General features: G+C 41.1%; 5 protein-coding genes and 1 long non-coding RNA gene across 12 annotated transcripts; 3 read left to right on the forward strand and 3 right to left on the reverse strand.

Annotated features, from left to right (window-relative positions):
- The first annotated feature begins 432 nt into the window (after positions 1-432).
- On the forward strand, positions 433-3,442 carry ldhbb (lactate dehydrogenase Bb). Its single transcript, XM_056740436.1, has 8 exons — positions 433-559; positions 1,313-1,449; positions 1,803-1,920; positions 1,984-2,157; positions 2,233-2,406; positions 2,510-2,627; positions 2,924-3,047; positions 3,119-3,442. The coding sequence occupies exons 1-8, from the start codon at positions 505-507 to the stop codon at positions 3,284-3,286; spliced, it is 1,068 nt and encodes a 355-aa protein (XP_056596414.1). The 5' UTR covers positions 433-504; the 3' UTR covers positions 3,287-3,442.
- On the reverse strand, positions 3,379-5,782 carry golt1bb (golgi transport 1Bb). The gene is made up of 5 exons (XM_056740437.1): positions 5,602-5,782; positions 5,087-5,178; positions 4,791-4,969; positions 3,992-4,073; positions 3,379-3,909 (listed from the first exon to the last, which is right to left on the reverse strand). The coding sequence occupies exons 1-5, from the start codon at positions 5,624-5,626 to the stop codon at positions 3,871-3,873; spliced, it is 417 nt and encodes a 138-aa protein (XP_056596415.1). The 5' UTR covers positions 5,627-5,782; the 3' UTR covers positions 3,379-3,870.
- Positions 5,783-6,129: 347 nt separating this feature from the next.
- Positions 6,130-9,600, forward strand: slc35b4 (solute carrier family 35 member B4). Its single transcript, XM_056740014.1, has 10 exons — positions 6,130-6,367; positions 6,466-6,579; positions 7,167-7,269; positions 7,346-7,395; positions 7,480-7,561; positions 7,642-7,702; positions 7,791-7,900; positions 7,989-8,064; positions 8,665-8,740; positions 8,839-9,600. Exons 1-10 carry the CDS (start codon positions 6,291-6,293, stop codon positions 9,083-9,085), a joined length of 996 nt encoding a protein of 331 aa, XP_056595992.1. The 5' UTR covers positions 6,130-6,290; the 3' UTR covers positions 9,086-9,600.
- Positions 9,601-10,690: 1,090 nt separating this feature from the next.
- On the forward strand, positions 10,691-14,278 carry LOC130413754 (uncharacterized). The gene is made up of 3 exons (XR_008905531.1): positions 10,691-11,527; positions 11,604-11,640; positions 14,197-14,278. It is a non-coding gene; the product is annotated as an uncharacterized LOC130413754 (long non-coding RNA).
- On the reverse strand, positions 11,653-13,405 carry gpr22b (G protein-coupled receptor 22b). Its single transcript, XM_056739166.1, is given in 2 exon segments — positions 11,653-11,968; positions 11,971-13,405. Coding segments are annotated over 2 exon segments (1,422 nt in total). The 5' UTR covers positions 13,325-13,405; the 3' UTR covers positions 11,653-11,900.
- A 5,302-nt stretch (positions 14,279-19,580) lies between the features above and the next one.
- On the reverse strand, positions 19,581-26,399 carry hbp1 (HMG-box transcription factor 1). Of its 7 annotated transcripts, none has more exons than XM_056740399.1 (11): positions 26,328-26,398; positions 24,635-24,815; positions 24,312-24,510; positions 22,467-22,590; positions 22,220-22,331; positions 21,675-21,790; positions 21,449-21,605; positions 21,228-21,372; positions 20,871-21,152; positions 20,623-20,764; positions 19,581-20,550 (listed from the first exon to the last, which is right to left on the reverse strand). In XM_056740399.1, exons 1-11 carry the CDS (start codon positions 26,340-26,342, stop codon positions 20,533-20,535), a joined length of 1,491 nt encoding a protein of 496 aa, XP_056596377.1. In that variant the 5' UTR covers positions 26,343-26,398; the 3' UTR covers positions 19,581-20,532. The 7 variants fall into 7 exon arrangements, with proteins under 7 accessions (XP_056596377.1, XP_056596374.1, XP_056596375.1 ...); XM_056740396.1 differs by lacking the exon at positions 26,328-26,398 and adding an exon at positions 25,881-26,306 and having other exon boundaries at positions 21,449-21,626; positions 24,312-24,555; XM_056740397.1 differs by lacking the exon at positions 26,328-26,398 and adding an exon at positions 25,881-26,304 and having other exon boundaries at positions 24,312-24,555.
- Positions 26,400-26,730: the final 331 nt, after the last annotated feature.

Genomic DNA, 26,730 nt, shown 5'->3' on the forward strand with positions numbered 1-26,730 from the left:
AATGTGTAAAACAATACAGCCCACTTTGGTGGTGTGATATGACATTCGGGTATTAAAAATGACCGTTGTCATGTTTTGAGAGTTTAGCTCCAACTTGGCTGAACACACCTGTTTGGAAGTTTCTAGTCTGCTTTGTGAGTCCTTGATTAGCTGTGCAGGTGTGTTTGTTTAGGGTTAAAGCTAAACTCTGCAGGACACAAGCTCTCCAGGACTGACTTTGGACACCCCTGCTTTAAAACAATCCCTTACGGAAATGAAAAACAGTTAAACATTAAATGCTTAATCTTTCTCTTTGTTGAAATGACAAGTGCATGGATTTAAAATCCTATTTTGATTAAGCTGTGCATGTCATTAGAAAACTTCTGTCAGACATCACACAGGTACAACATATGTCACCTGTCGCAGGATTACTGTAAACCTGTCTGCTGTGCTGTGCTGCGCATGCGCTGAGCTGCGTCTGCAGAACTCTGACTGACCGCAGTCTCCTCTCATCATCTTCCCGTCATGCTCGTCTCGTGCTGGTATCTGTACCTGGGAGCTCAAAGCCTTTATAGAGAAGGTGAGAACAGACAGATATGATTCTCGTGCGTGCGGATGCTTCACGTGCGTCTCAGTGACCTTGACACGTGCGGAATGAGAGTTTGTTTGTCTTATAAAGGTCTGTATCTGGTCAGATTTCTCTTGTTTGTGTGGTGGGGTTGAGCACCCGTCTGCAGGTAAGTGCTGTCAGGATCTACATTTAGAACATGTTGACATATAATAATATAAAAAGTGTTGTTGGAGGATCAGGTGTGATGTAATGGCACACACAGTGACAGCAGTGTTTGGGAGGTCAGAGAGCACATGAGGACAGGCTGGTAGAAATGACGTCACGGTGATCTTAAATAAATTAAACGTAATCATCTTCTGTAATGTCTGTTTTACCACAAAGAGTTTAATGGTGTATTGCATTGCTCAGAATGTGGACATACACAGGAGCCTTTTTTTATCTGTTTATCTTGTTTGACTTATTTAGACTTATTTATTTACTTATTTATAGTTTGTCTCAATGGCTTCATTCACAAGCTGCTTTGCAACAATGCTTGTGGAGATAAACTTGAAGAGCCGATGTCTTTAACCCTTGTGACATGTGGTGTATTGTAGTTTATAAGTCTGCTGTCTTAATACGATACTGAACATCCATCAAATCATGTTTAAATTATCATTAAAACACAGAGACTTAAATGTGAGATGGACAGCATTGACACATGAGTTCAGCTCTGGTTAGACTTCAGCGATGTGAGTTAGTTTGTTTTGTGATGTTTCTGTGCAGTGTTAAATATGACATCAGTTCTTCAGAAACTCATCACTCCGCTCTACAGCGGTCCGGCTGAACCTCCCAGAAATAAAGTGACTGTGGTCGGGGTGGGTCAGGTGGGCATGGCGTGTGCCGTCAGCATCGTCCTGCGGGTGAGGATCTGGGACCAAAACACAACATATTCCTGAAGAGATTCCATGTTTATTTATTGATTGTACAAACAGGGGCTGAACATGCTGCTCGTAACTGTGATGACATTACGTAATGTGGAAAGAGTTTTGTGTCACAAAGCATTCAACATGTATTAATTGTGTATGTAAAACAAAACAAAACAAAACACTACTGAAATGTTGTGCAATCTAGACAAGAGAACAGTCACATTTAATGTTAACATCATCAGTCTGTCTTTTCTGCTGTCATGTGTTTGAGTGGAAATCAGAAATTTGCATACATTTGTAATAAGTGTGTATTTGTTTGTGTGATGTATTATTGTGTGTGTGTTTAGGAGCTGGCGGATGAGCTGGCGCTGGTGGATGTCATGGAAGACAAACTGAAGGGTGAGATGTTGGACCTCCAGCACGGCAGTCTGTTCTTAAAGACGCCCAAGATCGTCTCAGGCAGAGGTAGCACTTGATTTTACTCAATCGGTGTCTTTAGATTCCTGTCTGAGCCGTCTGATCCCTCAGATTACTCTGTGAGCGCTGACTCTCGTGTCGTGGTGGTGACAGCGGGCGCTCGGCAGCAGGAGGGCGAGAGCAGACTGAATCTGGTGCAGAGAAACGTCAACATCTTCAGACTCATCATCCCTGAGATCGTCAGATACAGTCCCAACTGCATCATCATCGTCGTCTCCAACCCGGGTACAAACCATCATTCTCTTCATCGCCTGATTTGTGTTTTATTTTCTATTATCACATCATGTTCTGCCCACACAGTGGACATTATGACCTACGTCACCTGGAAGTTGAGCGGTCTGTCCAAACATCGGGTTATCGGCAGTGGAACCAACCTGGACTCCGCCCGCTTCCGTTACCTGATGGCCGAGCGATTGGGGATTCACTCCAGCAGTTTCAACGGCTGTATACTGGGAGAACATGGAGACTCCAGCGGTGAGTGGAAAACACACCAATATGATCAGCAGTTCTTCTGCTCGTCTCAGAGACAATATCACTTGGTTTTATGGGTTCGTGTCTTTCAAATGTTTGTATGCAGTTCCTGTTTGGAGCGGCACGAATGTAGCAGGTGTCAGTCTCCAGAAACTCAATCCGGATATCGGCAAAGACACGGACCAGGAGAACTGGAAAGAAACTCACAAGATGGTTGTGGACAGGTACAGCCAACAACCGTGAACAGAATCGTTTTTACTTCCTTATTTTGACTTCATTTGTCATCATTTATTTAAGACTTGTATGTGAGTCTTTCTTCACTGGAACACAAAAGAAGATATTTTGAGAAATATGTCCCGTGTTTTTATTTTCATGCAATGAAACTCAATGGAGTTCAGTGTTGTTCGATTATCAACTTTCTTCGAAATGTCTTCTTTTGTGTTCTGATGATGAAAGAAAGTTTGACATGACATGATGAGTGTTTGTCAGTCTCTGTATCACATGGTTGTGTTTGCGTCAGTGCCTACGAGGTGATTCGGCTGAAGGGTTACACTAACTGGGCCATCGGTTTGAGCGTGGCCGATCTGACGGAGAGCCTGACGAAGAACCTGAACCGGGTTCATCCCGTCTCCACTATGGTGAAGGTCAGTCTCTTATAAAGGTCAGTGTCATTTTGTGTAGAAGCACAGATTGAGGTGTTGTGTGTTTGTTTCAGGGTATGTACGGGATCAGTGATGAAGTTTTTTTGAGTCTGCCGTGTGTGTTAAACAGCACCGGAGTGAACAGTGTGATCAACACCACTCTGAGCCATCATGAGATCTCACAGCTGAAGAACAGCGCCGACACTCTGTGGAACGTCCAGAAAGATCTCAAAGATGTGTGACGCTAGTCTTGATCTGTCTGGAGTGTGTGTTATCATCAGGAAACACGCGTGTTTATCAAAGCTTAGCACTTTCTGTCAGAAATCCGCTTAAGAAATGTTTCAATGTGATGAAGAAGGATATCATCCATTTATTAAACTTTTGTCTGTAAAAACGTACATTGGTCTCACGTGTCAAATATTTACAAGTCATTCATTCATCAGAACAGCAGTTCAAACGGGTTCCACGAGGACATAAAGGAAAGTCCACTCCATCAAATGTTGACGATTTAAAATAAAGACAAAAAGTTGGCACATAAAGGGGCAATAAAAAGTAACGCTTTCATTCAGAACTGGATGATTCTCAGCGGTTTGTTTCTTTATTAGGTTTCAGCGCTGGTGTCTGTCGCCGCTGGAGGGAGACGTGCCGTACAGACACAACAACAGCAAGTCCTCCACAAGTCCCAAAAAACATTTCTCCACAGGTCAGATAGAAAAAGAATCTCACGTCTTTCATTCCAGGAGTTCTCCACCGCAAGCCAGAGACGCAGTTTACAAATATAAATATGAGATAATCATAGAAAACTAAAAACAGAAGCCAGTAACTGTTATACCATCGCGTTGCTCTCGCCAACTTTGTCCGCTAACTGAAAGAGAAACAGAGACGTGTAGATTTGAAACAGGATCTTAATGTGTGAAACCGTCAGCTTATTATGATGATGGACTTACCCCTTTAATACCCGGAAGATTCAGTAAAGATCCAAGTATAGGCACTCGTCTGATGAAGCCAACGGCTACTGGGAAAAAACCCCTAAACACAAAATACATGAAAGTCAAGTTCATCTCCAGACGTGATGACAACATATGTGCTGCTCGTAACTGTATTCACACAAACACAACCAAGGTCTGAGTGATTGCTAGGCAGTTGCTAGGGGTTACTAGTGGCTTCGTTGTGGTTGCTAGGGGGTTCGTAGTGGTTGTTAGGGGGTTTGTGGTAGTTGCTAGTGGGTTCAGAGTGGTTGCTAACGGGTTCAGAGTGGTTGCTATGGGGTTCAGAGGGGTTACTAGTGGCTTCGTGGTGGTTGCTAGGGGGTTCGTGGTAGCTGCTAGTGGGATCGTGGTGGTTGCTAAGGGGTTCAGAGTGGTTGGTATGGGTTCAGAGGGGTTACTAGGGGCTTCGTGGCGGTTGCTAGGGGCTTCGTGGAGGTTGCTAGGGGGTTCGTGGCGGTTGCTAGTGGGTTCAGAGTTGTAGCTAAGGGGTTCATAGGGGTTACTAGTGGCTTTGCGGTGGTTGCTAGGGGGTTCGTGATGGTTGTTATGGGGTTTGTGGTGGTTGCTAGTGGGTTGAGAGTGGTTGCTAGGTATCTGCTTACTGGCCCAGGACAGACTAAGTTCATGGTTTAACCCTACATGAATACAAATCTGATGCCTGATCTTGTCAATAGTATATATCCATAGTTTTTCTACAGATGTGATTTTTGTAAACTCAATGTTATTTTGTCTTAGCACATCCACAGTCTCAAGTCACCTGAAAAGGAGGAAAAATCCATAGACCTCCAGCACAACACCTATGATGGGCCATCCGATGAGCACCACAAACACTCCTCCCAGAAAAAAACCAGTGGCTTTCATTTTATGCCGCTGGAAAAAGAACCGAAATGTCCGTTCCAGTCCGATAACAAAAGACAGACCTGCAACAAACAAGATCTACAAACAAACACGCACAGACACACACACAAAAGAGTATTTAATGCATCTACACTTCATTAGAGGTAAAGATATCACAATTACACACATTTATATTCTGTGTGTGCACATACTCACATTTCCAATGGCTAAGAGAGCTTTATCAAAGAACAGAATCATCCCAAAGAAGAGGAAGAACACACCGAAGCCCGTCAAGCCCATCCCAATCTCTGCTCAAACACACAAGAGCTTCTGTTATAGTGCTGCACAAGACAACAACACAACACTTTTCTGGAGGATGATGTATCAGATCTGTAAACCTTCTCACGGATTACTGTATGTTACGGAGTATGAGTATCATTCACCATATTACAAAAACATTCAAAGAATAATCCCCATGTTATGTGTTATTGTCTAGACGATTACAGTGATCGTACACTATGTTGATCTGAATTGTTTTCACAAGGAACTCCATAGTGGTGTCACAGTCATAGGTCATTGAGTGTAGTTTAGAGATCAGACAGTGATTTGAGACACAATAAAGGCCACACATCACACACATCTCCATTCATTCACATTCAACACTTCCTGCCGTTTCTAACATTTCTCTCCTAACTAACATGACAGACATAAAATTAAAAAGTTCGACTTACTCTGCGAGTCTGATAATGAAATCATGTTTCTGTCGTTTCTGTTGATTATCTGTTTGATGTGTGAAACTGTTCTGTGTGCGCGAGCGCCACGACACCGGAAACACGTAGTCACGCTTTCAGCGAATACGCAGCTGGTGACTTTTCTTCCGCTTAACGTTCATTTCACTAAATTAATCCGCCGTGTTTTTTGTTAAAAACCTTTGTCAAAAAAGTGTGTCCCGAGTGCTTACATTTATATTATATTATAATAATTTTTCATATGATACAATATTTTATTTAATTATGTTATTTATTATATTAAGTACTAGCCGGTGGCCAAGAACGCATTGAAGAAAGTCAGTATATCTATAAACGTTATTACATAAAAAACAACCAGTTCTCTGTTTTTATTCTAAATGTCTTGACGTTTGTTAGTTTGAATGAACACAGTGTGATGATGGGAAGTGCAGTTTATATTGTCTTTGAATGCTAAATATGTTTCAGATGAAAAAACTACAGAACCCAGAACGCTCAGCGCCGCGTTCCGGAAGTCATATGTGTAGCCGGGAGAGAGAGAGGCGTGTTTACGCCTATGGTTTACACTCACTACTGCTGCAGCAACATTAGATGTGTTGAACTCACAATGCTCACATCTACAGCAGTGTTCAGCTGAAACAACTCGCACTTTTGTCGCTCTTTAGACATTTAAAATGAATACGCTTATTGCCACAACGTTGGTGTTTGTTGGTTGCTGCAGTAATGTTGTGTTTCTGGAACTTTTAGTGAGGTGAGTGTGTGTCGAACATATATGATCGCAGTTAAATGTTCGTTGGCCACATTTTACTCTTAAATATCATAACGTGTTTGTCTTTGTTGTTTTATTAGGGATTTCCCTGGATGTGGAAATATTGTGACATTTGCTCAGTTTGCGTTCATTGCATTGGAGGGCTTCATCTTTGAGACAAACTTTGGACGCAAAAAACCAGAAATTCCGTTGAGGTGACAGAGACTTTTATGACTCCATAAATGAGTTTTTAAGAGCAGTTAGTTATTAGCTGATCAGGTTGATTGATTAGTGCAGGTAAAAGGTGAACAAAGTTCATTGTCACTGTTACAGGTGGATTGTAGTCACCTTTGACACATCATCACCTCCATTATGAAGAGCATCTACACACTTATATTGTTTCTCAGATCTTATACCATGGTCTGTTTCAATACTGGATTCTGATTGGCTGTAAGGTGTGCATTAAAAGCCTTTAACACACGGGTAGCTCTGGTCAGTTTGATTACATTTAAATGAACTGACTAAATAACTGTCATTCTCAACTGTTTGATCTAAAATGACACTGTTAACATCAATAAATGCTTTAACTTAGCCAATGACCATGGTATAAATGGGATAATCCACTTGCGCATTAAAACCTTTTAACACACAGCTAGCTGTGGATTATTCCTCACACAAAAGATGTGAAAAGTTTGTATTCACTTTTAAAAGTTGAATGTGTTACTCTTTTTAAACACACACATTATTTTAAGATTATGTATCTAGTCATTCCCTCTGAGTCTTGTCTTCTGTATCCTTGCAGTAACTATGGGGTCATGGTTTCCATGTTCTTCACTGTGAGCGTGATCAACAACTACGCTCTCAACTTTAATATTGCCATGCCCCTGCACATGATCTTCAGATCTGTGAGTATCCGTCGACACTGATGAAGCAGAACGTCACACTTTATTCACTTTTGACCTTCTCTTGTTTTAACCGCAGGGATCTTTAATAGCCAACATGATTCTCGGCATCATCATCCTAAAGAAGCGGTACGCTAAATTCATTATTTACCACGTTAACATATTACATATTATTATTATGATGGTATTATTACTTCTTGATTCTAAACGCAGGTATTCGACGAGTAAATATCTGTCCATCGTGTTGGTGTCTGTGGGCATTTTCATCTGCACCGTCATGTCTGCTAAACAAGTGGTGAGTTTATTAACAGATTTATTTACTGATAATCGTCACTGCACTTCACACATCTGCTCTCATCTCTGTTTTCTCCGCAGAACGTCGAGCAGGGAGCCTCAGAAGAAGAAGGAGTTTATGCTTTCCTGCATTGGCTTCTGGGTAAACTTTATATGACACCTTCACGCTCGGGTCGATGGAGCGAGTGTGAGAAAGTGAAGGACTGATGCGTAACACTGTTTTGTTTCAGGTATCGCCATGTTGACGTTTGCCCTGCTGATGTCTGCCAGAATGGGCATTTTCCAAGAAACTCTCTACAAAAAACACGGCAAACACTCCAAAGAAGCTCTGTTTTACAATGTGAGTGGCTTCCCTCGCTGCTGACCTGTGTGTGTGTGTGTTGTTTTCAAGTGCCTTGTGTTAAATGGGGTTTTGGGGTGTGTTTCAGCATTGTCTGCCGTTGCCAGGCTTCCTCCTGCTGTCAGGTGACATCTACAGACACGCTGTGCTCTTCAGCCAGAGCTGTGAGTCTCATCCATTACATAAGTGATAATGTACAGGCCGCCGGTTGTTATCACAGAAATAAGCCCCGACAGTTTGATCAGGACCCGATGTGAAGCAGGGGTTTATTTTGCGGATTACACGCTTATTACACGGCAACATGCCACATGAGAAAAAAACTGGACATAAAAAGTGCATTTGAACTTTTTTTCTACCTCATTTTTACCAAATGCAGACCGTTAACTTTGGGTTTTAATGTTTGAAATGAAGTTCAAATGTCTTCGGTTGAATCATTTGTAAAAATAATGTCATATATGTTATTAAAAGACATGTTTATAATTCATTTTTGTGTAATATTGAACTGCTCCTCTCTAAATGATTTGCAGGATGCGGGTTACAGGGTGTTATTATTTTTGAGCGGTTGTTATTTCAGAACAACATCGCCACTTCCCAATCAGAATCAAGCATTCAAATGGAGCCGTGCAATAAATGACAACAAGAAATAAATGAGTGTTTATTTCTGTTTGATAATCGTAGTGCTGCAGACACACTCTTGTTTAATCAAACAAATCTTTAATCATGTTTATGATTGTGTAGCTGATGATGTGTTGTGTTTGTCAAAGCTCCTGTGGAAATCCCTGTGATTGGTCACTCAATGCCGGTCATGTGGTTTTATCTTCTGATGAACGTCATCACACAGTATCCTTTCATATTCTGGCATCCACACAAGTGTCAAATATCATTCAAGAGAAATATGACAGAGTGTGGTTTGTTTGGTCCTTATGTGTCTCTCTCAGATACGTGTGTATCCGCGGCGTGTTCATTCTGACCACCGAGTGTGCGTCGCTCACGGTTACGCTGGTGGTGACGCTGCGTAAGTTCCTGAGTCTCGTCATATCCATCCTGTACTTCCAGAATCCCTTCACAGCGTGGCACTGGACGGGCACGGCCGTGGTGTTTCTGGGGACGCTGATCTACACTGAGGTGTTATCCAGCGTTTACACGGCAGTCAGAGGAAAGACAACCGTCAGGAAGACGGAATAATTCACACATTCTGTACAGGAAGTGATTGTGAACGACAGGACAGAAGTGTCATGCATCTTCAGCTCTGTGAGGGTGTGTTGGGATGTTTGTTTGTTGCTCTTAAGGGTAGTTCTGGGCAACATTTATGAGATGTTTTGAGCCAGGTGTGTGTGTGTGTGTGTGTGTACTGCCGTGTGTGTTTTCCATGTAAGCAACAGATCACAATCCATTGTCTGTTTCAGTACAGAGATTGTGTTGTTTTGTTAACAGAAGTTTTTTGTTCATGGCACTGTCTTCGAGTGTTCTCCCAGATCTACTTCATTGTTTTTAAAAACTCGGCGCACACCAGTAAAATTTAGCAATTCAATTCAGCACTTGTTGCAGATGTTCAGGGTTTCTTAACACGAATGTGAACATTCTCTAAACATTAGAGTATTTATTTCATTTTTTAAACCCAGACAGATTCATTGTTAGGTGTTGACAGGCGACTCATACTCGTGTCTTCTAAATAAAACAAGACTTCAAACAAAAACCCACTTCTGTGCACATTCACATTGTACTTTCATGAGTCACATGACATGATACACATGTAGTGTGTTGTCATTCTCCTCAAATGTTTTATCAGAACTAACTATCAATATCATCAGATAAAAAAACACAATTCCAGTGAGAAATTGAACGGTTAATGTGCTCTTTATGAACACAAACTGGGACGGATGAAACCAGAAGTTTTATGTCATGTCAGCTTAATTTCATCATGTTCCAAAGAGTGTGTCTTGTGCTTCAGTGAAGGGATTTGCCTTCTTTAACCGCAAAGATTTGAAATTTCAAAAGATTTGCATAAGTTTGAATAGACACCTAAAACTAGTTCAGAACTAGAACTGCAGAATCAAGAATACACCTTATGCCTTTTAGTTTTTTAATTTGAAATGAATATATTCTCAGACTGTTTCTTGTGTGTTAAATGTGACACTACTGTAACAATACTGTTGATTATTTTGTAAACTCATATGCACATGAGGATAAAGTGTTATAAGTGTTATTATATTGAGCAGACCATGAACATTCACATGACAAAGAGCTTCTGAGGGACTTCACATCTATTCTGAACTTGTGTTGATCGATTGTTCGTTGTTATTTGTTTACTCAAAGTCATCCATTTCAAAAGTGTTTTTATTAAGCAAAGGTTTTGTAATGAAAGAATGCAATAGATTGGTAAAGTTATGCCTCCAAAACTCATTTTAGACATATAGGGGCGGGCTGATTTAAACCAGGACTGGGCTTTTGCTAAATGAGGTGTTTTTAAAAACATACTTAACAAAGAAACATTACTGTGTGCATCTTGAGACTAAACAATCGCACTGATATATTTTAAGATATACAAGGGACAGTTGTTTTCTATCAAGACTGTGATGATGAAACGGCAGCTCGCACCACAAAGATCTCGTGCAGCCCATCAGCTCATGGAAAGCGTCGAATATGTAACAGTGGGTTCACACCGAACGCGAATTAACGCGTCAATCTCGTTTTCCGCGAAGATTGAAAAAATGTGTCAGATTGCGTCACTCAGGCGAAAATAACGAAGTTTTCCCGCGAGTAACAAACACGTGTAACCCGATTGTTCGAGTTTGGTGTGATCCCAGCATAACACATTTTCCACGTGCTTCGAATGCAGAATACGTTAAAACCTTGATAATATTTATATTTGAGAATAATGTTGAAATGTGAATGTGTAGGTGAGTTATAATAAATGAGAAAAATACATGGTTTGGAGCACAGACTACAGGTAAATCAGAATCTGAATGGTAGGACACGGTCATTTGGGGGCGGGGCGTGTGGTCTGTTAAGTAGATATACTAAGGCGTGTATCTTGAATAACTTTTAGACTTTTCTTTCCAAATGTAAATATGTATCAGAGATAAACTTCTCTCATTCTGAACTGCTGTCTGAGCGAGGTATTAATCACATATTAACTAATTCTCGATGATCACGTGACTTCTACCTGTGAATCACCTGAACCCACAGTCACAACCACCTCAACCTCCATCCCATAATCCCCCTGTGTGTTTCCAGCATCAGCTCGCTGAACTCCAGATACAGGTGAAAGCATTAATGGCTGTTTCCCAGCAGTCTCTGTCATTCTTCAGTTGCATAAGCTCTTCTTCTTTTCTCTTATTATAATATGATGAGAGTTTGGAGATGAATGACGTGAAGTGTTGTGTAATAAACAGCAGGGCTCACTGACGAGCACTAGATGGCGCAGTAGGGTCTTTGACTCTTGTTTTTGATGTAATGCGCTGTTGGAGAAGGTTAAAAGGACAAGCAGACACATGAGAAATCTCTTTTCTCCAAGCTTTTGAAGAACACAACGCACTGAAAACTGATGAATCTCATCTCTGAATACAGCACAGACGTACACCAAACCTGAGTGAAACACAACTCAAAACTTTCTGCTTTCATCATGTATGTTTCATCTTAATATTATAAATACTGTCTAATGCATTTGTATAATATTTCAGGTTTTTGTTTTCTTCTTTAGATCATGACAGAAGAGGTGTCTGTGAGCGGTACTGACGGTGAGGAAATGTTTGAGATGTTTCTGAAGGATTTCTCACAGCTGTTAGTGCTTCTGTATGATGACAAGAGGACGATTTCTCGCAGCTTTATTGCAAATATACACAAAGTCTACATGTGATAAAGACTATAGACAAATCTGAGTTTGTGTATTAACACACATGCACATTCTATGAAAGCAATGGCATTATAATATGGCACAGTTTTTAATAAATAGTAAGTGAATGTTTGATTGGGATGGTGACGGGGTTAACAGTGTCTTCTAACAGTCGGCGTCTTCTGAGGACAGACATTTCTGTCTGGCTTCATGATCGTCCAACGTCACCTTTTATTCCGTTTGGGGTCGATCCAGGAGTTCCGTATGACGGCGCTGTTCGGCAGCGGATCGGCCTCGATGATGGACACCACCCGTTTCTTCATTTTACTTTTTAGAACCTTCTGGAACTTCTGTCTGGTGAAGGCGTAGAGGAGCGGATGGAAGACAGTGGTGCCATACGCCATGACCAGGAATCCCAGCCGGAGTTTGACGTTGAGGTCGCTTGGACCGGTGCTGAGGATCACGGCGTTTAAAACGGTGATGGGCGTCCAGCAGAAGAGGAAGGTGGAGATGATGAGCAACGACATACGGAAGACGCGTTTCTGCCGCTCCCGCCGCTCCCGGTGGCGTTTGACGGCCCGCCGTAGGGCGATGATGACTGAGACTGACGTGCGCATGGCCAGCGGCGGGTTCCCGCGGCCTCCGCCGTCAGCCATCTCGGGCAGCTGCCGTTCGGACGTGGATGCGAGCGAGAAGTTCTTTTTCCTCCTCGACTTCTTCTTTTGCGCAGCGTGGAAGCGCGAGCCGATGCGGATGTTGAGCGCTTGCAGGATCTTGGCGTAGGTCACCAACATGATGACGGCCGTCAGACAGAAAATGGGTATCTGAGCCACCAGGTGGTAGTAGAGACCCAGTTCGGTGTAATACTCGTTGACGTGGAACACGGCGGTCTGATTGGTTGCAATGCCCTCCGCTCCCAGGAAGCCCGCCTCCACGAATGGCACCAGGAAGCTGACGAATGACAGGACCCAGATGCAACCCAACAGAGCCGCCGCCCGCCCCGTGGTCAGCACTCGATTGGCCGGTTTAATGGAGATGTCGTATCGGTCCAAGGTGACGGCTAGGACGTTGGCGGCTGTGGCGACGCTGGTGAAGGACACGCAGGCCTCGTGGAAGCAGCAGACGAGAACGGTGTCTCCCCGCAGCGACAGCATCAGCACGGCGATGGTGAGCGGGATGCAGCAGACGCACACCAGCACGTCCAGCACGTGGAGGTTCATGGTGACAATGTTACTGACAGAATTCACCAGGTTGGATTTGGTGCAGTAGAGCACCAGGACGGTCAGGTTACTGCTGAGACCCAACACGATCTCCAGCGCCAGGAATCCGCTCACAGACACCTGAAAGCCGAGGGGATACGGGTGCGGACCCTCCGGCGTGGTGGCGGGAGTCGCCAACTCGATGATGTCGAGAACGGTGGCGTTATTCATGGCGGCGTCTTTCTCTGCGACGGGAGAGGGATGAGCATTATCCTGAAGGACAGAAAAGGGAAACATGATTATTGCCAACAGCGCTGTAGACAAAACTGTTTCTGCCTTCAGTTTTAAAGTACAGTTAAAGTTGATGTAAAGTTGTATAGACAGTTTCATCCTAACAACATGAACAAACGTTAATGCACATGCGCACTTTCGCGACCCCAACTGAACTTCCAGTACACATTCACAAACAAAAGAGCATCTGTAGATTATTTCTGATAACAATCAAAAGAAACCCAGATGAAGTGTTACTTGGCCAAACTCTTCTCTATGATATTTTGACTTTAGACTGCGATACCAAACTCAACCGCTAGATGTCAGTGTATCGTACGGTTTCTTTAAAAGCGACCCGACCATGGGACACATTCAACAAGTCGTTTATTTAATACAATTATTATACAATAAAATAAGAATTTAAATTAATAAAACACAAATTAAATCAAATATCAATAGTTATATTATTGACACCTGCCAAAAACACAGCGGAAGTTAACTGGGGGTCAGGCACGCGTCTGATGAATTGTCTATATGTTAAAACTAAAGTTCTGATCATATGTGAAAATTAACAGTAATCAAATTCACAACAGCACACTTCTAATAATAAAATTCTTTGTTTTCTACACAAATGTCTGTTTGACAAGTGTGGGGAGAAGAAGAGAAAGTAACCTGCATCTTCATGTTTCAAACAGAGGTGGCGACAGAGAGACTCAAGAGAGACTACAGATTGATATATCAGAGAAACAAAGTGATTCAAGAGATTCATTCATGTTTTCTTCATTCATCATCAACACATTTTCATTTGTGTCTCACTGACGGATGAATGAATTGATGTGGAATGAGAATACTGTGTGTGTGTGTGTGTGAGCACATGGAAATACTATTAACACCTGACACAACATCGCCATCATTCATGTCATCTGTATGATGAATTATTCTGACTTACTCTTCCTTCTCTCTCTCTCTCTCTCTCTCTCTCTCTCTCTCAGGAGTCAGGAGAATCTGAATGGGGTTCAAGATGTACGTCGGCCTCAGTCATGGCCTTTCATGAAAGTTTCCTGCACATAATCCAGATGAGTTCACTCTGTGATGTTGTGCAGAACGTTTGCCGGCGGATTCTTTTGTTATCTCAAACCAAACGCTTTAGATTTCTTGAAGAAAAATGAAGAGGATTCAGAGATAACCGTTCTATAAACATGAGAAGGATTGTCAGCGCTTACAGAATTCCAATAGCTGGACGTCTTTTTTTCTCGGTTAGTCGGTTTAACGCTGATATATTTCCATTATGACAGGTTCATGGGCCCCGGGTGGCGATAAATCCACATCGATTCGCACGTGCCATCTGCCACAGAAAGCAAGGTCACAGAATTGTTTAGGTCAGCATGAGGAGGCGGTGATGTCACTTCCTGTCCCATGGCTGAAGGTGACCTTGCTCAGATGTTTTAAAGTTGACTGAGAATCCCGCGTCACGTATGTGAGGGAAATGCACTGCTGGGTTTGTCCTCGCAGGCGACGAAAGTGGTCAAAACTCTTCAATCTAGCCGGACAGGCGCGTCCTGATGGAATAAAACATACAGGAGAAAAATACAAATCAGTTCAGTTCTGAAATCTGCAATCTGCACGCAAACATCACAGACGTGGCCGATTGGTGGAAATAACACGTGATGAATGAAAGGATCGGTGACGTCTGGAGAATGTGTGACACTTGTGTATGAATGGCTGATATGTGTGCGTTTGTGGTCTTTCTCAGCTGTTACTGAGACGATTATGCAGATGAAGTGGAGATGTGAAGTGAAGTTGAAATGTTTGACAGACGCCGTATGATTGTAATCACACAATGTTGATGTGTTCAGGCGTGCTGCTCTTCATTCTGCTGATGTTCAGTGACAGATGGCTCTTCAGGTGATACCCCGGGGAGCCGTATATCTGCGGGTGATATTGACCTGCAAGTTTGACATCGCTCTCACTGCCCCGTTCCCACCCCCTGACCCAAACCCCCCCGATCACATCCATGTCAAATAAACCTGCATTTACACATTCTCTAAGGTCTTCAGCCTGCAAAGTTCTTCTGTGTCAGCCGCTTACCTCCAAGAGTTCTCAATGACACGTGTCCAACAGCTTGAACTCCACCAGATCTCCATCCCGGATCCACAAGTGCACACGCGTCTGCAGCCGTCGCATGTCAACACGCTGTAAACGGGATTCCTCTGGAGATGTGTCAACACAACAGTCCTGACACGGCAGCAGAGCTCAGACTCTTTCTCTCTCTCTCTTTCTGCATTCCTAGTGTGATGCGTTCAAGTCTTGGCGATGTATTCCTCTGTTGCGCCTGTGCTCTCTCTCTCTCTCTCTCTCTCTCTCTCTCTAGCTCTGTCTTCATCTCCCTCTCTCACTCACTGCGGTGGTTTTGCAGTGTTGCTCTCTGCTCTGATTGGTTTGTTGTAATGGGTTTAACCCTTCCGTGTCAGACAGGCTCTTTTGTTTTCCTGTGGCTCACTCCGTTCTGTTCTGTTCTCACTCCATCCTGCGATCCCTGTGGAGAGGATTCTGATGCATTTATATTTCATGCTGTAGGCCTACGCTGCATAGGGATGTGAGATTTGAAAGCACCGTACGAGTTCTAAAACCAGCATCCCACGTTTGTTTCCAGGGCAATCCCAGAATGCACTGAGCTTTGTGAAGCAAAAATACTTCACGGTGGTGGATGAAGATGAAGAAATTGGAAATCATTTGGAAAAGCAATGCCAGTCACTTCAAGAAGTTCAAAATGTGCAGTTCCCTTAGACGACAGCAGTCTATGTAGACAGCAAAGTGGATCACGGGTTTGTGTTTGATTCACACATTAAGCATGAATATCACAGAGAAGTATGAATGATGGTGATTATGGTTCAATGAATACTGAATCTGTCTGTCATGAGCAGTGTTGGGTGAGTTACTCTGAGAAGTCATTCATTACTAGTTACTAATTATATATTCAATAGTGTCATTAGATTACATTAGATTTATATCAACCTTGATCAGTTAAGTGATTCAATGATAGACATGAAACGACTCTTGATTCATTCACATAAATAATATAAAACTACATAAAGTATTATTATTAACTGACCGAATTATTACAAATGTGAGAATATACATTAAAGCACAGATTATGAAGTTATGAAGACTTTGAATTGTGATGTCGCACACACATATATTACACACAGTATTTAGTTTAATTACTTCAGAAGTGACTGAAATTAAATTAGAAATTAAATTAAATAGAAAAATTATAGTAATTCCTTACTTTAACTTTTCAAGGGAAAAGTAATTAAATTATAGTAACTAATGATTTAGTTACTGTTACACCCAACACTGGTCATGACAAACAGACATCTGATCTACACAAACCTCCGATGGGATGTCTCATGATTCTTCAGTCTGTCTCACAGGATCTCAGCAGTCTCACGTTGATCTCGTCTGAAGTCGCTGAATGGTTCAGTGCTCTCCGTTCTTCTTAAACTCCAGAAATCTCAACACATTCTCGGCTGCAACAAAAGAGAGGACGAGAAAAACTCTAATGATCATGAAACATGGATGACTCGTGTTTGCTTGTTAGTTTAATGCTGAATCTTGTTTGTTTTGTAATTAAAAGAACGGTTCTAAATCACTGAGTGTGAATTGATTTGTTCAATTGTGATGTGTCACTCTAAATGAGATTGTGTCTGATAAACACATTAAAAGGTGATGTCTTCCACAGATGATGTAAAGAGCTTCAGAGTGGTTGGTGTTGTCTGTCTGACACACTTGAAGCAAATCATTCATGTTTGTTTGTGTGTCTTCAGTCTTTATTCTTGTGAATATAATGATGTGACCAGTCAACCATGTTCTTCTATTATCTCTCTTTCTGACTCATGACATCATCAGTTCATTTGCTGTATAACAGCGCTCTATCTGATAAAAGATGTCACACAATATTGAATACATAATCATCAATTTACCATGTATGATATCTCTTATCAGCATCTGTAGAAGAAGATTATAATTGTGTCGTGATAAAATTACCATTATACAGACAAAGAAATATTTTTGAAATCTAGAAAAATCAGTCAATAAGAAGATTGGATGCAATAGTCGGACAAACATGAATGTTTTACACTCATTATATTACAAAATATTAAATAATATTATTACAATGGAATAGTGAAGAGACCATTCAAAATCTTCATATGAAATCATCATTTCTACAGTGAAAAAAATACTTGTAGAATTTACTTAATAAAATCCTCGTAACAATTTGCACTTCATTTTTTACGTAAAATTGCTGCTATAATTCAAAATAGAAAAATTCTACTCATTAGCTTACATTTGTTGTTTTTGTTCAAATATCAATTAAATGTTACTTAAAGTAGACATTTAACTCAATTTTTTTGTTAAAACAGGAACATAATTATATTAAGTATATTTTAATAATTTCTTTTTGTAAAATCTACTAAAGCACAAAACCATTTTTTTGTGTTGTGGTCATTTCAGTTTAGTGTCTGTTGAATTTCAAACCTCAAAGTTATTGAACAGCAATGTGAACACTGTGATTCAGAATACACTAAATTTCCAAACTTTTCGTAAATACATGTGACTGTTGTGTTGTTAAAGAGTGAAAGTAAACTTGTTTTCTTGGCAGTATTTGAGGTGTGAAAAACACACAGCATCTTCTCTGTTATTTCCCCCTGTTTCTCCAGTTTTCTTTTCTGCACATAAATGCAAATAGGAACAATATTTTTATAAGAAATGTGGGAGAAATATTGTTAGTAGTTCACAGAATAAAACAAAAATGATAATTTGACCTAAACATCAAGAAATAGTCCATTTTGAAATGGTCTCTCTATTTATCCGGCGGTTGTGTATATGATAAAAGTTAAAAGATGCTTCAGATGATCATATAAATGCAGGATTAGATGCTTGTGGCGTATGTTACAGTTCATTGATTTGCTGTTGTCTACATGAACGTGTTGTAGCGTGAGAAAGAACAAAACATCCTCCATCACAAACAAACACACATTCTCCCTGATCCTTTGTAAAAAAAAAACACATCAGAAATGGAAAAGAAAGTAAACGTTCTTTGAAAAGAAGCAAAACATATCAAACCCAGAGTTTCAATGAAAGTGTTTTATTTCAAATTATTGTATCACTTCATTGTGAAGTATGCAGTCTGCAGTGTGCAGTATGTGGTGTAGAAGTCTGTATTTCAATAGTTTTAGGAATACTTGCGTTCACCTTGAAGGCTTTTGTTAAAGGAAGATTGTCTCTGGAGTTTTGGAGGTGAACGGAGTCCTGCAGCGCTTCTGAATATGTGATGGAGTCTCACAGATGCTTTTAGTATTCAGTACAGATGGAAGACCATCCTGACCCCACGGCTGAAAGACAAACCAGTGGATGATGATCACACAACATGAGATGAAGAAGAAGTCCAGACATGAGTATAGATATAAAGAGAAATGCTCAATATGACCTTTATCTCTAGTGATGGAAGAGTCCAGAGGTTAAACATCTACACACGGGACACAAGCTGATCTCAGTTTAATGTTACAACTGAATCAGAAGAATGTGAAAGCGGGCATTCGTGTATTAAATGCAATCACATGAACTTTACAAAAAACCTTTTGGTTCCAAAAAGAACCTTTAACAATGTTCTGTTTCGCAATAGGTTCTTTGTGGTGAATAAAGGTTCTTTAGATTAAAGAACAATCTCTTTTTTGAATTTTTTATAAAGAACCTTAGACTGAATAACTCAAGATTAAAGAAAGATATCATCAATACAATTTCTTAGGATATGAGAGGTTCGGTTTGTTCAGGATAAGGACCGCTAAAACTAGTTCTACAGTTGAGATGCATCTCGCCTGTTGTCCAGCAGGTGGCGCCAGAACTCTGTGTTTGGCGCGCGCTCATGTCCTTGCGTCACCTCTGAAGCACTAAGTGAAATGTCTTAACCTTAGATCTCTTTATTCATCATTAAAAATATTCAACAACAAAGTTAAACACACAGCTGAGCTCGAGCTCATAACTCCTTCCATTACAAGAAATGAAAAACACTGTGGAGAAGTGCTCAGAAATGTATATGATACACATGTCAAATCATTTTTATGTATCAATTTTAAATACATATACTGTGAAATGATCTAATATCTTTACAATGAGTGTCGACATTCATGTGTTTGAGTATGATTGGAAGATGTGGGAGGAGAATGAACTGAATCTGTTCTGTGTGAATATATTTTGAATGATTAATTATGCATAAATTGGTTCAACAAAGCATTATATGTCTGCTACAACCAGTCTTCCTTTAACACATCTTTGTGTGGTACAAAGAGAAACACAAAAAATGTGAATACAAAGCTAGCAAGTTTAAAATTTTATTTATAATATGATACAATTGTATGTGCAAGAAATGGATGGGAACGTGGACCTGTACAATATTAACAAAAACAAATGTATTTGTAATGCAATCCCATGGCAAACCCGCAAAGCACAACACACGTTTGCTCAGTTTGACCATGATTGTGTCAAAGGATACATCATCATATCAAGATATATATATGTATATTTTTACACAATATTTCAGCTTGTATACATTTATTGGTTATATATGAATATAAAGTGCAAAACCTGAACACTTGCAGTGAAGGCATGGCCCTGAAGTGCTGTGTATGACAGAATGTGTGCGTGTGTGAGAGACTCCATCCATCTACAATATGGCTACATGAAGAAACACACGCACACAGACACACACACACACACACACAGAATATGGCCTTGGCTGGACTGACGTCACATTAAATTCAAGGCCTCTCAGCTCGCTGGCGTTTGCAAAACATCCGAGTCTGTGCAACAAGTTGAGTTCTAGAATTGTGAACAGCTGAAAAACGAGCTAACATCTACGTTTCCCCTTTTAACATTTAAAAATAGACTTTATTTGAATATATATTCATATATGTGTAATCGCTCCTTCGGCCTCAGTAAAATAGCACCACAGGGTCGCACCTTTCAAGCACAGAAATACAAATTACCTGAAAGAAGAACTTGACGTCTCGCTTTGGAAGAATAAGGCGTTTTATCGTCATTCTTTTTTTTTAAGATTATAAAACACACATAAGCACTGTTAGTTGACAGGATTACATTTTCTTAAATATTGAATATATCAGATTTTCCTTCGGTTTCAATTCTTTGCTCTAGTTTACACCAAGTGGTAATGATCACAACCTTTCCTTTGTGTTTCTAAAGCGAGCCGAACAGCTTCATCAGTCCCGTGAGAGAACGAGCGTCCGTCTCCAGCTGGTGCTTCCGTCACACTAGTTTTGTTGAGAGCCCTAGCGAGACACACAAGAGATCTGTTTCATATACGTCACAGAATGATGGACAGCAGAACGTTAAAGAATTACCGAGTTAGTCCTCTTGCGTTTCCAGCAGTCAGGGTTGAGTCTCTTCTGCTCCTCGGCTAGAGCTTTGGCCTCCATGGTGAACATCCTCCTCTCCTCGTTCTTCATCTTCTTCCATTTATCGCCCAGAATGACGCTGATCGCTCTGAAACACAACAGACGTACACATTGTCAGCTCTGTTAATGTTCTTATCTCACTCAACATCTCCACACACACACCCTCACAGATTCACACACGCTCACACACACACCTGTTGTCCTTGCCCGGGTACATCTGCGTGTATTCCACTCTGTATTTCTTGGCAAACAACATGAAGGCATTCATTGGCCGCTTGCACTTTGTGGGTGTGGCTACGGAGGTCCCTGAAGCTTGGCTGCGCTGTGATTTGCCGCTGGGGGAGTGGTGGGCGGAGGCCTCTAGTTTGTCACAGTCGGGACTCACGGCTCCGCCGCTGGACTGAGAGGCTCGGCGCTGACGTGCCATACTGCTGAGAACATAGACGGCCGACGAGTCCAGAGGTGTGAAGTCGTAACTGAGAAGTCAACACACAACACATAAACGTCCATCCTCACATGCTCCACACAAATCAAACCTGAGCGCCTCGTACCTCCTGAAAGTGTCGAACACCACCGAATCGTCACAGTTGATGGCGTCGCGATGTCCCGGTGGCAGACACACGTCTCCCATGTGCATGTCATAGCAGGGAATGCCGTGCTGCACGACGGTGAGGCTCGGATAAAAGGAGGACCATCCTGACGCACAAACACCACAGACTGAATCTCGCATCCGCACGTATGCTGTAACGAACTCTAGTTGAAATAAACCTACCTTTGTTTTTCACAAAGAACGGATGGTCCAGTCGGCATTCGGCAGTCAGAAGGCCTGCTTCAGATGAACCGGGGTCAAAGGTTAACTTCAGGACGGATTGACCGAAAGAGAGCGTATCCTCCAGAGCCACCAGCTTCAGACCTTCTAAGCCGAAACTCTTCAGACACAAACAGAGTTTCTGATGAATACGATGAGGATTTCTCTGGAATGAGCGCTCATCATGTACCTTCATGGGGTTAGACTGTGATCCTCCCTCATCCTCAGAGTCTTCATCTGAATCCATCACATCTTCTGCCTCCTGCCACTCCACATTCACACCTTTATGAAAGCGCAGACGTGTTCCTGGACACAACAAATACAGACAACATGGATTCAAGTGTGCTGATAGTAGACTTCTATACACTTTTTTATATATTTAAGGTAATTTACAAAATATCTTCATGGAACATGATCTTTACTTCATATCCTAATGATATTTGGCAGAAAAGAATAATCTATCATTTTGACCCATACAGTGTATTTTTGTCTTCTACTAAAAATGTTCCCGTGCTACTTGAGACTGGTTTAGTGATCATATATACACTTGAATTTGTGTGAACAGAAGAGACTTAAATCTCCTGTGTTTCAGACTCACGTCCGTCTGTCGTCTTCTCTTTTATAACAGCAGGAGGCGCTGTGTTCAGATCTTCTATGATAAAATGGCTGGCATCCCAACATTAACCTTTGAGAGAGTGTGTGTGTGTGTGTGTGTGTGTGCATGTGTGCGTTTACCTTTCAGAAAACAGTGCCAAGCTGTTGAGGGCCATGAATGAGACCAGCCCAGATCATCATCATCAGACAGAGACGACATGCTGAAGATACCAGATTCAGACTCACTGCTGGCCTGTGACAAACACACACACACACACACACACACACACACACAATTCAATTGAAACTATAAGTGATGTTTTAACAGTTTTTACTTATCAGTTCTGTTCAGTATGTGTGTTATATATGATAATGATGTGGGACGTACTCGGGTGCGCCGGCGCTCTCTCATGTGACTGCGGGCGGGGCTGGGGGCGCTGCTGGACCACAGAGGGGGTCTCGCGTAGGAATGTAAACTGTTACTGCTGCTGAAGATGTGAACAGGGGACGACCTGCACACACACACACACACACACACACAGTCATCAGTATTTCATTTAAAATATTAGCTTTGCAGACATGGAATCCAGATTTAAATATATAGGCTGGTAACTAAAACCCCTCCTACTGAATGAAATACACATTAACGTTAATAGTAGAGCCCACACAATTGTTTTGACTTACTTTTTACTACTACTTTGAGTAACCAAACATTACTGTAAATAATGAAAATCATGAACAACTTGAAACATGTTTAAAAGGAACCTTGAGTATAGAGAGATGTACAGCTTCATATGTGAACAATAGCATTGACGTGAAATTAAAAAACAGTGTAACTGTCACAGTATTCATAAACTTTGAAAACATATTTTTCAAACAATCAAAATGTTTGCAACCTTAACCCGTTCTCTTAACGCTACCGTGAAGAACCAAAGTGTTTTCCATATTTAACAGAATAATATGAGACGTGAAACATAAGATACGATGTATAATACACACGGACAGCAGGTGGCGCTGTGTCCTCTCAACACAAGCCGGTCTGTCATAAAAGAAGAACGCGTTCAGTAGCGTCTGTTCAAGGTAAACATGCATCACATCACATCACATCACATCACATTATAGCTATAAACAACCGTTTTTAAGACAGTTAAGACGTCATCGTTCACCATTATTGTATAATTGATATATAATGAGAATAAAATGTTCAACACAATAATAAGATGTTTATTTTGTATTAAAGCAAAATACATCTCTTCCGCCAACATCTGACTGATCTGTTCTGACTCTTTTCTTCTCCACTCTTTTCTTCTCTACTCTTTTTCTTCTCTACTCAACTAAAAAAAAAAAAAAAAAAAAAAAAAAAAAAAATGTATGAATGAGTGAATGGTTACGTATACTGTGTTAGGCTATATGAGACTAGTCTTCATTTTAATTGCACTTATGCTTTTGTTGTACTTATGCTGTCCTAATTGCTTCCATTACCTACCCCACTTGTAAGTCGCTTTGGATAAAAGCGTCTGCTAAATGACTAAATGTAAATGTAAAGCACACGTGAATAATAGACTCGTCAGCTGATGACCGAGAGAGAGAGAAGAGAGTAACGTTAGGCTTTATAAATGAACATTAAATAGTCAAAATCAGGATAAAATGCATTTTATAACGGCTAATAACATTGTGTGTATAATAAATTGACGATGATTTTGGATATTACCATCTATGTTTGTATTGTATCTGACCAACAATATTAAAATGCTAGAAAATACACCAAATAGCGTCTTTATTTTCTTTATTAATACTTTATATAAATATATTTGATCCTAAAGTACATTATATTTACTAAAGAGTTGATTAGTGTGTCTGTGTTCAGTTTGACTGTCTGAGTGTTCAACCATTTTACATCACAGAAAACAAAATGGCGCCTCCTTCGGTCAAAATGAGAATTACATTATGATCTTTTTAAAGAAATTAAATATTTGATGTGTCTGTGACGACAGATGCTAGTAGAGTAAAGCTATCACAACGCATTGAACCACACATCTCTCTATACCCTGAGTTCCCTTTAAGATATCAAACAGATTTCACAGTTCAACATGAATAACGGCGCCACCCTCTGCACAAGAGGCCAAATACAGATCAATTAAAATGGAAGAATGGATATTTTTTAGCCAGCCCTACACATCAGTATGTCCATAAATCACAGTCAATTCCGGTGTGTACTGGAGGATTTTCTAACCGGTTGTGGGGGTCATTCTGGAGCAGGGGGCTCTGAGGGCTGGTGGCAATGTTGGCCAGCTCCGTCAGCCAGCTCGTATTTGATACGCTGTTCTCTGGCCTAGAGCTCCGCCCCTCTTCATGTGACACGCCCGGGGTCACCTGGAACACGCCCGCTGGGGTCTGGTCCTCCCGCACCTCCTGTAGCTCGGGCAGGTCATCTGAAGAGAAATCAACTCTCAGTGCATCTGGAACACGACGGCTCTCTGCACACATGTTTGGATTGTGTTTTCATGTCTGACCTAAAGTATCTGACAGATAGTGATGTCACAGTGATGTATTTACCGTACTCCATGTGTGTGTGCTGAGATGGGCGGCCGGGTGAGGAGGGCAGGTGCTCATTACACTTGAGCAGGTCAAAGGTGTCGTCCATACCTGAGCTCTGTACCTGAACGTCTTGAACTCTCTGAGGGACTGTCTGTCGTTTCACTTCCCAAACCATATTATGACAGATCAGCTGACCGGACTACAAACACACAACACAACATGATCAAGAGAAGGCAAAATGGGTTTACAAACTAGTTTAGTCTCAGAGTTTGTTTTGCATTTGAGGGTTACGAGGACTTAAAGTTCAGCTAAAAATAAAAATGGTGTTTTATCCCCCCCCCCCCTTCACGTGGTACATGACTGTCTTCTGTTGAACTAAGAAATGAAACGAGAATGAAAGATTTTTTATTTTTGGGCGAACTGTCCCTTTAAGACCCTTTACCTTGATTCCTCTGCGCTTCTCATACTGAAAATTCTGCTCAGGAACATTTTACAGTATTGAAAAAATTCAACGATTGTGTTATTTTTCAAGTGATAATTATATTGTATATTATATTATATAAAATTGAGTGATATATAAATAATAAATACTTATGAATGAACGCAGACACACACACACACACACACAGTTCTTGTTGTGCAATATGTTCTTGGCCGCTGTTTCTGCACGCTCACCGCTGTTATCACATCCACACAAAATAAAACCACAAATAAGATCCATTCGAGCGTTTGAACGCATTTACACAGAAAACATTTGTGTAGGAAATGAAACGAGTTTTTGTTTTGTTTCGTAAAGCGCGGTCACGAGACGCGCGTCCGCACGCAAACGCTTGTTTATAAACTTTCCGTACTTCGCGCATGCGCAGCGCAGCTCATTCATTCATAACTGCGTAACAGCAGCAGATCAATAACAGCTCTAGAAAAACAGCAAATCTATCAAAATTCACCGATAACAGTCTAATCGATCACCTCGATCGACGATCATTCCGTTTCAATAAACGAGAGGCTCGACTCTTTCTGTTCACAACACGGGATGTAAAATCTGCCCTTTTCTCTTCTCGTTCCTGAAATAACGCCACACAAGCGACCGTTTTAAAAATGCTTTTGTCGTTGAGCTTATTTTTATTGCGAAAAGTTAATCGTTGAACAGTGAAACAACCCCTTTAATGCAACTGTAACAACAACGAGAATCTCTTTGTTCGAAAAACATCGTAAAAACAGATCAACAGCAGTGAGATTGATTTCAAACACATCGTGTACAGACCATCGAGCTTTCAACTGTCTGACAGATGTCAAAATGACGTAAATAAAGCATTGAAACAGAAGTCCGACGCGATCCGTCAGAGGTAAACAAAAGAATGTCAACAAGTTCAGACACGGTACATCAAGTCCTTCCGTTCAGAGCACAGAAATGAATGAAGATCCTGTTCTCATTATACTTTAAACGAGAAAACACGACTGATTTCCTCTGAATTATTGTCGTCACGGTCGAGAACGACTCAACCACAAACATACAAACAACAGACGTCACACAGAAGAAAAAAAGACCCAATCAAACAACAAAGTTGATATTTGCGATAAAAAAATGAATGACAGTCTTTTAACTTTCCACTGCTGCGTCCGTCGCGTCCTTAAATATTGACGCGGGATAAAGTTCATTGACATTACCGTTGCGTTTCGTCGTAATATTTCAAGAACTTTTTTTACTCACCAAACCTGTCGCCATTACCGAGTCTCTCTGGCATTCATCGAGAAGGCAGGACTGATTACTTTTAGACCTCGCCTCGTATTGGTGGAGGCGCACGTCAGTCTTATAAACTCGACGCTGATAGGTTAGTCACTTGGACGCTGCAGTCGGCGTGACGAGTTTGTTATTGTGTCTGTGATTGGTCACTTCAGCATGCCCGTTACATCAGCCGTAAATGTCATTGGTTTAGCTAGCATATTTTGGGTCTAAGTCCCTCCTCTTCTGTAAAATAGAGGTTTTGAGAAGCGTGTCGTTCCGAGACGTGATAAACAAACACAAATCGTCGCTGTTAATCTTAATTTTAGTTTAGATATAATCTCATTTCGATGAAGAAAAATAAATAATAAACACATACGTACCGTTTACA

Source organism: Triplophysa dalaica, chromosome 24 (assembly GCF_015846415.1).
Source record: "Triplophysa dalaica isolate WHDGS20190420 chromosome 24, ASM1584641v1, whole genome shotgun sequence".
Taxonomy (NCBI): Eukaryota; Metazoa; Chordata; class Actinopteri; order Cypriniformes; family Nemacheilidae; genus Triplophysa; species Triplophysa dalaica.